General features: G+C 42.3%; 1 protein-coding gene across 1 annotated transcript in view; it reads right to left on the bottom strand.

Moving 5' to 3' along the window:
- Positions 1-13,785, bottom strand: part of LOC129766974 (protein serrate) — a 162,466-nt gene that overhangs the window by 40,242 nt on the left and 108,439 nt on the right. Inside the window, exons 9-12 of the mRNA XM_055767572.1 lie at positions 12,830-13,291; positions 9,828-9,941; positions 9,530-9,754; positions 9,059-9,186 (exon numbers count right to left, since the gene is read on the bottom strand). Coding sequence (XP_055623547.1) covers positions 9,059-9,186; positions 9,530-9,754; positions 9,828-9,941; positions 12,830-13,291 — 929 coding nt within the window. The remainder of the gene's footprint in view (positions 1-9,058; positions 9,187-9,529; positions 9,755-9,827; positions 9,942-12,829; positions 13,292-13,785) is intronic.

Below are 13,785 nucleotides of genomic sequence, written 5' to 3'. Positions count from 1 at the left end.
GCTATGCAGCTCAACAGCTCAACAGCTCATCCGCTCAGCTGCTCATCAGCTCAGTTACTCATCAGCTCAACAGCTCAACAGCTCAACAGCTCAACAGCTCATCCGCTCAGCTGCTCATCAGCTCAACAGCTCCGTAATGAGCTGATGAGCTGCGTTGTTTTGATTGCGAACCGATCCGAAACCGCTCACTATAATGAAGCGATTCGAATGAACAGCTCATGAGCGGATGGCACATCTCTAGATCAGAGTGGATTACGCTGTCGGTGGAACAACATTCTCGATCATCGGCAAATCTGGTTACACTTCACTACTAGGTAATTGAAAAATGTCTTTTTTTTGTATTAACTGATGCAAAATGCATTTTCACTACAAAAATCGGCCTTTTCCCATTTACCCACACTTCCCACATGCTTTTGTAGTTGGGTCAAGTGGAATACATAATAGTAAACGTTGCGAATTGAATGTTTTTAATCTTTTACAGCAACCAGAAGAATGGTTCGCACATACATTCGCAAGCGGCCTCCTGCTAAATACAGTGGACAGGGCTTGACAGATACTATGGATGCTGTAAAACGGCAAGATGTAGATAGAAGCGGCACCAAAGCACTTCCGGATCCCATACGCAACACTCGACACAAAGCAATCGAGATTTATAAAGTCATCTCCTGCAGCCTATCAGGGGGTAAGTGGATTTTGGGGGTTTAAGAATAATTTTTGGCCAAGCTTAAGATCTCGTTGACGAATTCATTTTTCGGTTCCATGTATGAATGCTAATTGACTATAGTAGTGATGGCCGTAATTCGTTTGGAAAAATAATCAAAAACAGGAAGAGTAGGGCACTTTATTTTTCAAATAATGGCTTTTGGGGTTCCACTTGCCCCAGTGCACCTTACTTGAAATAGAACACCGTTCGAGCTGGAACTAGATTTGAATCTAAAATACGCTAATGAGTCTAGAGTCAGATGGTCAATCAAAGCTTGAAATGACTACAGTGTGTGGCGTTTTGGATCAGCACAATCAACAAACAAACCAAAACAAAAAAAAAATGCCCCCAAAAGCAACTGATCCCATTCACCTGTCTGTCGTTCGTAGCTCACTCAAAGGCTAACTCCTTTTTCCGCGAAACCCATGGAAAGCGACAGCCAAAAAAGCGGCGGCGGATCCCACATACATTATAACCAATTAATGTGCGCGCACACACGCGAAGGCTTTCGAGAGATAGAGAGAAAGGTTATCCCCGTCGCGGTTCCCAAGGATTGCGCTTCAAGCTTATAAGCTTGAACGACAATCGGCGCGATTAAATCTCGCTCAGGGTCCCAAATAACCATCAAATTCACCGGGAGAGAGAGAGCAGAACAACGAAGGTGAAAGGGAAGTTTGAGAACCTATCAAGTGAAAAAAAAAAGTGGTGAACCGAAATGAAGTTCGAAATTCCTTTCCTGTGTGGATGTTCTTTGTCCCTCCTGATGCTTTCCGGTGGGTTTGTGGACCAAGCAGAAGGGTTCTGGCGGGGGGGGGGGGGGGCGAGTAGAAAAATCCCATAAATATAAATATAAATTCAAAACGCGAAAGCCACAGGATTTGTGCTGTGTGAGTCGCCCGAGTCGGCGGAGCAGAGTGCATAAAGAGAGGTTATGAGTCTGATATTAATTCGTTTTAAAGAAAAATAAACAGGAAAACCTGTTTGGCCGTTCAGTCCTTTTTTTTTCTTCAGCATTTTGCACTCATTTCACCTGATGGACAAACGGACGGACGAACAAACTGACTGACTGACTGGTTGCAGTAGTAAAAGGCACTTAACATGAGGGCGCTGCGGTAACTGCTGCCGCTGCTGCTGCTGTTAGTGCTGCCGTTTGCACAGGTTGCACTTGTGTTCCTCGTGTCCTCGTGCTCTTCCCGTCCCGTCCCGTCATCGATGTAAGTTCAAATCGTTTGAAATGTTGACTAAAGTGACGTTTCAAGATTTAATATATTGTTCGCATTTTTATCATCTTTCTTACCCCAGCAGCGTTGTGCCCTGGGCTGTGTAATAAGGCTTCGTTCCGCTGGTATTTCTTTTTACTTCCCCCTCCCGGACCCCCCGGCACTCGTGCCGTTAACGTTGCGAAACATGTGTGTTGTGCTGGGAATGCCACATGTTTCGCCGAGATGTGATCCGAAAGGAAATGGCATATGTTGAGCCGCGCAGGAGGTGCGCGCAATCAGAACATGTATTTTATTATGAGAACCACCGAGCTGAACACGTGTAAACAGCCTCTCGGTTCGGCCCGGATCGACTCGCGCTTGGCCGCGATTATTAGTGGTTACAAGTTAGAATTTATTTGTTTGAACCTCCGGTGCTTTGACCCAGATTTGGCTGGGAGACAGCCAGGGACAGAGAGAGGTTAAACGGCGATGGCATGTGAATACTAATCATCACCCATTTGGGAGATAACGTTTCGGATGCCTGCGCTGTCAAATTATGCCGGTGATAAATCACACACTTTCCAACCCAAGAGAGAGAGAGGGACGCCTACACGATACCGAGAGATGAGCCCGGATAATGATGATGGTGATGATGCTGATGATGGCCCACAAAAGCTGTTAGCTCTGTCACCGGAACAATATATACGCCTTCGCGTATCGGTCTTTCCTTTTGTCAACATCCACCTCCTTCTCTCGTCTGGGGAGCTCTGGGGTGCTGCGGCGACTGAAGACCCTGAAGAGGATCCCCGATGAATGATGAGCCGCTTCGAGCATAATTTGTACCTCTAGCGCGCGGTCTGGTGATGGACCACGCGTTTTTTGCATGATAATAAGCACGTTAATTGCGTGATTTTTTCGCTGCGATAGCGCAGATCTTCCTCGCGGCTACGTGCTGCTTCGTGAACACAGCCAGCGAACCAGCTGAAGATTTTGAAATAGGTGACAAATAGGTGTCACTTTGTGTCCGCACCTTTCTGTCGCCCGGTGACTGATGGGCGGGAAAATCGGCTGACAATGGGAGCTTGTTACGATGTTACGATGTTGCTCGGGCCATGCTTTAGGGCCGATCGACAGAACCCAGCCGACATTTGTCACCTCCTTTGGAAACACAAAACACAAAACGAGAGTTGAGTTTGCTACGTGACTGGTATACGTGATACCTCATGTGCTTGTAATGTTTGGTCATCACTGAAAATGAGCTCAAATTTAAACTAATGTTTTCTCCGCGCGCACGGAAAGCAGCTTGATTAATTGCAGATCAGCTTATAATCAGGGCATCAAAAAAGTGTTGGGCGTTAAACATATCGAAAGCAATTAGCCAAAATTGAGCATAACATTCGGTGACGCCCCGTTTAGGAAGAAATCCACAAATTCGGAGCTAATTTATATAATAGATAATTAATCTCTCGAAAACTCAGTCTGTTCAGGCGCTCTGTGCGTGTCTGTTGGAAGCCAAGGCTTGCTTCGATCGAAAATAAACCGTAGGAGCTTGTGTTCAAGACATGACCGCATAGTTGACGTAAGATTACGTTAGGTTATTTGTTGCATACTGATTTTGGACGTCTTGGAAAAACTACATTAATAAACTCTTTGATAACAATTTGGTGGCCCAGAAAAGGCCCAAAGCGCGGTAAATGAAATCCAGCCCAGTCCAGTATTTGATTATAGAAACTTTAAGCTTCTGCAGTTCATTCGTCCCTAACCCTGAGAAGCAGTGTTGCCACATTTTCATCTGTACCGGGAGGGTTGAAAATATTTTTCATCTGTACTATTTCTTCTAAAAATCAGTGGCATCGAAAATGTTCGTTGCGGAGAAAAAATCTGTTTTATTAGCATGAAACCCATTTATTTACTACAAAAAAAGTTTACTTAGGGGCTGCCCACATATCACGTGGACAAAAAAAAAGCATAATTTTAGACTGCCCTCTCTCCCTCCGTGGACAAGCGTGGGCATTGACTATACCCCTCCTCCTCCTGTTGTCCGCGTGGACAATTTAAGTTTTTTTTTAACTAAAAATGTTCAAATAAAAACATCTATTGCCGCCATATGCCATTTTAGGTTTGTTTCATGTTATATTTTGTTTGCTTACTAGTGAAAAAAGAAATTCAAGAAAATAAATGATATTTTCAAAAGTCAGCCATCACTGATACCTTGTGATATAGTTCTTCTGTCAAGCTCCAATGGACAGAAGAACTATATCACAAGGTATCAGTGATGGCTGCCTTTTGAAAATATCTCACTGCGGAACATGATCAATCACAGGAAAGGTCGGTATATCTTCACTCTCGGTTTCGAAATATTTTCAAAAAAAAAAAAGTTCGACGGCTTCAGCGTATTGAAAAAACGTTCTATTTCCAAATCCTCAACCATCAACCATCAGTGTCTGGTTGATTTCCAAAGTTATCGTGTATGTAACGCTGGATGCTACTTGAATTATAATTTTGTTGTATTATGTGCAATTTTAATACCCATTTATTTTTTTATAAGAAGGTATCACAAAGGAATCATAGCATTGAAGTATAACGTTTGACAAAGTTCTTGGAAAATCAACAAACTTTCTAGGAAAATTTTGGAAAAAATACACTGCTAATAATACTTACTCAAAAAATTGATTTACTATTGAAATTTTTTATATCTCATAATGGAATTTTTGAATTAGAATCTCAGAAAATTTGTATTTTATATGTACTAGTGCTGCATTGGCAATCTCACTAAAATGTATACAGGTCGGACTCGAGTATATACAGACTAGATTATATATGATTCGATTATATAGAATTTTGGACCCGATTATACACAGCGTGCCGATTTTTGTAAAAACAAAAGCTTCCTTTTTTTAGGCAAACATACATTTATTGAATGTTATATGCACAATTTGTTTCATAAACTTTCACGATCCTTCACACATCTTAAGAATTCTATCCTCACAGGATGGGTTTGCTTTTTTGTCGAAAACTGCTCAAGCTATTCTATGCTGTCCATAGAGTCGAAGTTCTTGCCCTTAAGTGAATTTTGCGGGAACCTGAAACTGTGATAATCTTTAGGTGCAATATCCAGTTGGTTCAGCCGATGGGATAGCACATCACAGCTAGACTCCAGAAATTTTTGTGCTTTGCAGGTGGAATAAAAGAACTTGGAATAAAAATTATAATTGAAAATTTACATTTCCGCATTGAATGCCTATTCTACTTAATAGAAGAACAAGATTTTTTTTTTCGCAAATGGTGACAAACATTAAACAAAAACTGTATCGAATAATAACTTTGTAAAATCGACTGGTTTTTGAAAAAACGGGTCAAAGCAGGTCAAGGACGTCTGATAGCCCAAAAATTATTTCAATCACTAGTGGAAAAAAAATACGCTGATTACGACCTTTGGTTCACAGATGGTTCGTTAGCACAATGCAAAGTTGGAGTTGGAATTGTAGGCCCGAACTACCGGCTTAGTGGAAGCCTTGGTAATCAATGTTCCGTTTATTCCGCCGAAGCTTTTGCAATTGCGAAAGCTACAAGGCAAATACAAAATAGAAGCGTAATTTTCACAGATTCTGCAAGCTGCTTACAGGAGATAGAAAAAGGGAAGTTGCATCATCCTTTCATTCAAAAAATTGTAAAAGAGATGAAGGATAAACAAATCATTCTATGCTGGGTTCCTGGTCACCAGGGAATCGACGGAAACGAAAAGGCGGATGACATAGCTCGCGAAGGACGAAATGCGGAGGTGATTTGTTCCTCGGTTCCCGCACAAGATGCAGTTAGCTGGTGTAGAAGGATTTTGTGGCAAAAACATCAATTTATCTGGAACAACGCAGATCCGAGAGGCCTAAAACTTATTAAAGGTACCATAACGAGATGGAAGGACAGAAAAACTAGGCGAGAGCAAATAGTACTGACCAGATTGCGTCTGGGACATACTTGGTTCAACAAAAAGCATCTGTTCGAGAGGAAACCTCCCGCGATGTGTGACATCTGTAGCAAACCAAACACTGTGAACCATTTACTACTCGATTGCTGTAAATACGCTATTGAAAGGAGACGAAACGGACTACCAAACAGTATAAGGGATATCTTAAGTAACAACAACAATATGGAAGAAAAAGTACTGAAATTTTTAAAAGACATCAAACTATACAATCAGATATGAATTACTGTAAACTCACAAAATAAAATTTAATCAATATACAGAGGCGAATGCCACATTAGGCAAAGTCTCTTTAAAAATAAAAAAAAATAAAAATAAAAATAACTTTGTATTTTAATAATTAGTTTTTATGAAAAAAGCAGAAAATGTATAGCCAAATGGTTGAGTAAAAGTTTCTTTTTTATCTGTATTATAGTGACTTTCAACGCTTTTGGCTGGTTCGTCACTTTTACTCCCATTTTTGGAAGAATGTCGGGAGTGAGAATTGAACTCGTGACCGTGAAAAAAACCGCGAAAAAAAAATGTAAATGTTAAGCATATTTTAAACATCAAGAAATTATTTTCACTCAACATATTACGATTTGAAAGTGCCTTCGGGCGTGCTTATCTGATCGAGTATCTTTCTTTCAGACCAAATTCAAGTATTAATGAATATCGATCATGTATCTTGGAAAACGCGATTTGCTTCGGGATAGATAGATGATAAGCGAATGACAAATTTTATATTATTCAGAGAGATTTTGACGTAGGACTACGTCTTTCATTTCTATACCGGGGTGTAAAATCATAGTTTCGAAAACGAAAGCGTTACGCCGGAGACCGAGATTTTGAGCGTTAATAGCTCCTAAACAACTGAACGAAATGGTATTATAAACACTTCATTCGAAAGATAAAATGTCTACGCGTTCTATACTTGTTACTTTCTGATCCAAAAACTTGTTTCAATAGTCTTAAATTTGCTTTCAAAACAGGCTATTGAAATCACCAATCGGTATATAAGCGAGTGCCGCTTGGAAATCCACTCAGTTCTAATTGAACAGCGATTGGAGCATGTTGTCGCTGTTGTGGTGAAGCTCTTCATTTATCATGAAAGCGCGGATGAACGGTGTCACCAAGAGCCTGTTTGTGCACCTTAGGCCAGAAGGGAATCCATCAGGAGGAGAGTAATGCCACAAACGGTTCCCCGGGAAGATCTCGAAACAGCCGCTACACACACACACACATACACGCGCGGAACTCTTTCCGTTTGGATGCCATTCAGCATCGAGAAAGATCCGGAAAATAATCTGCCAGTTCCTCTAGGAATTTAAAAATACATTCATGTGAAAGAGTTTATTTGAATGTTTTCTATCCATTTAACACTGTGTCCAAATATGTTTCAATCAAGTGCTATTAACAGATGGTTATCGAGTTAGCATTAACCACTGGTGGGCTTCCAGTATCGAGGAAAATGTGGAAATATCTAATCGTTACTGAAAATAATCTGCCAGTTCCTCTGGGAATTTAAAATTACATTCATGTGAAAGAGTTTATTTTAATGTTTTCTATCCATGTAACACTGTGACCAAATACATTTGGTTTTGTGATTTTTCAATCAATCGCAATTAACAGGATAGCTTCTGAAGATTATTCTTCCCCATCAGTAGGATATTTCCGTATCCAATATTGGATGCATAAAACCTTGTGCCTCCAAACGTAACGCTCTCGTTTTCGAAGTTCTCCAAATATTCATTCATTCAGAATGAATTCGGATTCAACTTCAAACATATGATCTCTAAATCAACGATAGTCCTACGTCACCCTTGCGGTTATACCATGGATATAACCCACTTCCTGTTTTTTTCCTTATGGAGGCTATTCTGACAGTTGTCATTTCCATTTTTTTCATTTCAAAATTTTGTTTATTTACTACAGATAATGTTCATTCAGATAAAGTGAAATATACAAAAATCAGGGACAATCAGGATCATTTCAGAAAAATCGGACAAAGTTGAGTGTTTGCCGGGATATCAGGGAACGTGCCAAAATGTCTGGGGAATCCTGAAAAATCAGGAAGTTTGGCCTCTCTTGATACGACTGTAAGATTAGAGGAAGGAGAATTACGTGATGGTGATGTGACAATTGTCATCGCACCTCACACGACGCGTAGAATCTGGTCGAGAGTGCAGATGCACTGGGTGTGAAAGAAAAGATTGCTGATTATTGATCGTTGGATAGATGGTTTCACAAAATATATTGTTCTATTCATTGTGATGAATTGTTATGGAGTGCCTAAATCGATTGACGCTAAAATTTAGTAAATTCAGCACGAAATGACAAATTTTTTCACGATGAGATCGATTTTCGTTTTTCAATATGTACCCCTAATTTGTTCCCGAAAGACGTAGTCTCACGTCAAAAAAGGCACCCGCGCGCACGCAAACGTCAAAACGTTCCACGGCAACAAGTGACTTCAATGCGTGCAGCAGCCCGATGGGAAACGAACCCGCACAGCTCTGCCAAACGGCAAACAAAAAAAAACAACAACAATCAAACAAACCAAGTCAATTTCAATAACACCAACCGCAGCGCGAGCTGAGCCGAGCCAAACGACGTCGACGACGACAAGCAAAGCTTATTTAGACGTCAGCGTGCGACTCCAATCGCTTTTCAGCTCATTGTAAGACGATTATCTTGCGAGGTTTCTTTCTGATTTTATTATATTTTTTTCTTTCTCGTTCGGAACACTGCCAACAGGGTCCGAAAAGAATCATCGAAAAATGGAATGAATTTATTTAGATTAATGGTCACGCTGTGGCTGCTATGCACCATCTCTTCCTCCTCCTTCGACCGATTCTTGGCTCCGCTCCCTTGGAGCTGATCCACCGATCTTTTGAAAAGAAAAAATATATCATAATGAAAGTATTATATCTCTACACACACGCACACATACAAGACTCGGACCCGGACAATGGCAGCCAGAGCCGCGCAAGACGAGGGGAATTATTAATAACTGTTAATAATACATTAGCGTCAGACCGAAGTGAGATCCAATATTTAGACCGTTGAAAAATATCCCCACTATTAGGGCTAAATGGGCTTTTAGACAATATTTAAATAATGACTCATCATCGCGCGAGTTATTTGCTTCGCTAAACTGGATATATCTGGAGGAGAACGACGACGACTTACCTCACACAGCGTTCCGGAGTAGCCGAGCGGACAGATGCACTTGAAATTGCCGATCAGATCGACACATTCGCCCCCGTTGCGGCACGGGAAGTTGGCACACTCGTTGATATCGGTGCTGCAGTCACGACCTGTGGGGCGAGAGAAAGAGGGCCGAAAGCAATTGGTTAGTTGGTACCCCGATTAAATCAACACCAGTCGAAGTCACACACACGAATGAGCCGCTGGTTCAAATTTGTGCGATTGATTAGAAACAAAAAGCATGTAGGAGATCAATCTGCTCGTGAACCAATTATGCGCTCTCGTCCTCTTCCAGTGACAGGCCACGAGAGCGCTTCCAACCGGAATTTGGATTGATTAATCACAAACTGATTGGCCTAACTGTCGAACAAACAAAAGTCAACAGCAGCAGCACCCGATTGATTTATCACTCCCGCCGATGATTGATTCCCATTCCGGAACCCCGACACTTACCCGTATAGCCGGCGGCACAAGCGCAGTGATAGTCGTTAACGAGATCGATACAGGTGGCGCCATTTTTGCACTTGCCCACGCAGTCGTCCAGATTTTGGGCGCACGTGGGGCCACCCCAACCCTCCAGGCAGCTGCACTGGAACGAACCGGGCAGATTTCGGCAGGACTCCGCGTTTATGCACGGTCCCAACCCGGACGCTACGTTCGACTCGCACTCGTCGACATCTGTTGGGGGAAGAGAAATCATCAATGATTTGATCCAGTTGATAGCTGGGAAACGCTCTAAATCAACACCCACCAATACTGCACGTTTCGCCGGTCCACTGTGGCGGACACTCGCAGCGAAACTTCCCGATCATGTCGATGCAGGTGCCCCCATTCTGGCAGGGTCCCTCGGCGCACTCGTCGATATCTGTAGAATAGAAGGGAGAATAGTTTTGATTAGAAAACCGTTTGTGAATTTTTGAGAGATATTATATCCATTTAATGCTAACTATTGACCGAAAATATCGTCAAAAGAAGTAGGGTTTTTGTCTCAGTGTCATTCGCTCGTTTTTCATCAGTGTCACTTGTTTGTTTTTGTTTCCAGTAGCCAGCGGAGACTTTTACTTAAAATTCCGCTGAACTAGGGCGATATTCACTCAATCTACATTATTTCAAGCCAATGATCATTTCTAAACTCATAAAAGTTTGTTAGCAGTTGCGGAATATATTCTTTGTTCACATTCATAAAAATAAACATCTAAACATCAAGGTAAGTTCAATGAAATGTGCTATATAACAGCCCAAATATCAATCAGCATTGAATAAACTGCCAAACTTTGTTCAAAAGTAAGTTATGAATTTTTGGTTTCCTCCGATATGATTGTAAAGACATTCGAAGACATTTTTTCGTACCATGTGAAGACAGTTGTGAAAAAAGTTCACCTGGCATCCCTGCTCCAACCATTCGCTGTTATGACAGTTTGGGTTTACTGCGCGCGCGAACAGCTTGATTGATTCGCCCCGCAGAGCCTACTATACGGCGCGTTCGTTATCAGAACAACAACAAGGAAAGCTAAACAAACAAGATGATGTATCATCGGGACGGAGCAGGATGACAGTGGCGCCGTCTCGAACCGCTCCCGCCAGCAGGATGGAACCGTGGCGGATTAAAACTAGAACTTGTGCGACTACCAACCAGAACTAAGCGGATAATTACCGTCGGCCGGCCCGGCCGACCGAATGAAAGGCAATTCGTCATAGTAATCAATTGGATTTGGTTAATTCGGGTTTCGTTTTTTTTCCTTCTTCGTCATTTTACTCGATGGTAGATGGGAAGATCACTTGCTGGGTTCGATTAGACGGATTTTTGAGCTGCTGTGGAAGAGTCAGTGGGGAGCATAGCCGAAGGTGACGTAATCCCCGGTTCCGCTATCGGTAATCGAATTGGATGTGAAATTTTTGCTCCAATGGAAGCCAAGGTGCTAAACAGAGTTTGAAGGGATTTGTGCCGTTAATTGAGGCTTTGTGAATCTTCCAAGAGGTTATGGACTTTTTCGTGGAATTATGACACGGAAAAAACATACTCTGACAATGACAGCTTAGCCAAAAACTAACAGCAGTTAATTGAATTCGAAGCCAACGTTTTCATCACTGCATTAGATAATGGCCACCGATGAAACAACAACAACAACAACTATAGTGCACGGGTAAATATTTTGAACCGTATCGTCGTGTACTCAAACCGAACAAAACCGACCGTTGCACTATGGGAGATTTCCATACAAGTAAGCGGACAAAAATATTTTCATCATTTTTTCAATACTTCTGGTATTTTTTCTGCTTGTTATGATCGAAACAAGTTGCCTAAGATCATTTGTGACTATATTACGGTAAACTTTTGACAGAGGCGTAATTTTTTTATATGAAAAGAGGGGATTATACAGGGATTTGTTCGGAATTCAGCCCCTCTCGCTTCCAGTGGTTGCCCTCCCATTTCTAATAAGCTTCTGATATACTAACCAAATAGTAAATAAAACCGAAAAAAAGGCCAATCTATCGAACATTATTAGTCTTACGCCGAAAAATGGCAACCGTGTAATGTGCTAATTATAGGTATGATAAACATGTGACATGTACACGATTAAAATTCGGCTCTGTTACAGCTAAAATGCTAATGAGCCTAAAAATAAACAAAAGGGATAAAAAAAACTGTGCATATGGAATTGAATAAATATATGATTGACTATGAAAATTATGCTTTTGTTTTCTCAAAAATTGGCACGAACTTTCCGGACAATCCAATATGAACTATCCTGATTTTTGAAAATTATAGTTGACAACACTGCTTATAAGTTATTCTGTTAAAAAGTGTTGTGGAATTCGAACAAGATTTCTTCTCTATCTTCATCGCGGTACTGTAAACAGAGAATTTCAACTCTATGAGCAGCGTTTCAATGGTTTAGTATATAAATCTAGTAGAAAACAATAAGTAACGCGTGGAACGCGTAGCAACTAAAAAATCGATTTTGTTCATTTTGTCGCTTACGTCGCCTATACAAACATGGGCAGTATAGTACCTGATGCAGTCCTGAAGTTCTGAACTTTTCTTAGTAGAAGTGTCTCCTTTCTATAGGAAATGTGGAAAAACAGATCGATGAAAGTCATTTCTCCGACTTTGCCCGCCTGAAATCCCATAGTGCTGCCGTCATTCGCCGCATTCCACACACACACACACACATACACACACCGTCCGCTTCCCAAGAATCTCCCACAGCCCACACTTCACCCTGTCGTAATTCACCATTCACCATCAGTAATAACAACACAGCGCTCCTCATCCTTTCGCGTCCGATCCGATTAGATTTGGTTAAGGAAAGTTCACAATTATTACTCGTTTCAAATTTTCCCCGTAATCATTCGCGTACCCCTCGTCCCCTTCCCAGGATCTCAAATCACTCAAATCGAGGCAGGCCATGAGATGCAAGTTCTCCAACGCGCGCTGACTGAAACAAACGGACGATCAGCGCCAAGGTGAAGTAAGCCGTGAAATCACTAATAAATCCACTTTATTCTTTCCCCTCGTGAACGGGTAGAGAGAGAGGGCGAAAAAAAAACCTTCGTTCGTTAAGGAATTTATCTATGCTTGCAGCTCGCGGTCTCTTCCCACTCACCGAACCACGCCGAACCACGAATAATAGAGGAAGTCAGTAATGCATAAACAATAATCAAAAGCGATAAAAATAAGCGCGTTTGGACAGTTCTTTTCAGAGCTAACAATTACCGGGCGTGATTGGGGGGCGCCCGAAAAATACTTACTTATCTCGCACGTTGGTCCCGTCCATCCGTTCGTGCATGTGCAGACGAAGTCTTTAAGGGGTTGCGGTGGCGAGAGTAATTCTTTGGAGTCCGCTCCACCACCGATCGCACTACCTCCCGCGTTTGACCCGCCAGAGCCGCCACCACCACCACTGGCTCCTCCAAGACTATTGCTCCGGCCGTAGGGCTTCCCCATCGAGCTCATCCCCCGCATCCCGCGAACAATGATCGGTGCTACCGGTGTGGTCAGCTCGAGTTTGTCCTCGCTTCCGCGGGACCCACTGCCGGTGAGACTACAGGAACCACCGTTTTTACAGGGCTGCGGCGCACACGGATGCTCGACGATCTCGCACCGGGTGCCGGAGAGACCTTCCGCGCAAGTGCATCGGTACTGGTCGGGTGCTGTGTTCTCACAAGTTCCTCCATGCATGCAGGGCTCGTGCGTGCCGCAGTAGTTGAGATCTAAAAAAACGCAGAAAATAGGACAATTGGTTAATGACACTAGCGTACCACAAAACTAGTTTGCCTCCTCTTGCCTTCCCTTCCAGTTTGGCACGTGATCAAAGGCAAACAAGAGCGATTATGATTAGGGGTATCGCGTGCCTCAAGAGCACCCCTCTTGAATTAAAACCCGAAGGGGATTTTGTGCGTTAATTCCAGGCGCTATTTCATTGCATGGCGCACCCTTGCAGAGCAGTGACCGCGTTCGTTTGCCCTAATTGAATCAGGCAGCATATGCGGATAAGTACTGGCGAAAAACAATAAACAGATGAGCGTGATTTTTCCGGGAACAAGTGTTCGAGTGTGGCTTCGCAACTGTCTGCCTGCTGTTTGAACAAATGGCTCCTCCGCGAAGGAAAGTTTTGAGATATTATACAATCGCGCAATCGCACGATTAAAACTCCATTAGCCTTAATCGTATTGTTTATCGGTTGTGAAACCCACGAAATCCCACG

The sequence above is a fragment of the Toxorhynchites rutilus genome, chromosome 1 (genome assembly GCF_029784135.1).
Source record: "Toxorhynchites rutilus septentrionalis strain SRP chromosome 1, ASM2978413v1, whole genome shotgun sequence".
Classification (NCBI taxonomy): domain Eukaryota; kingdom Metazoa; phylum Arthropoda; class Insecta; order Diptera; family Culicidae; genus Toxorhynchites; species Toxorhynchites rutilus.
Note: the sequence above shows the minus strand (reverse complement) of the source record. Positions and strands in the feature narration are given on the sequence as shown.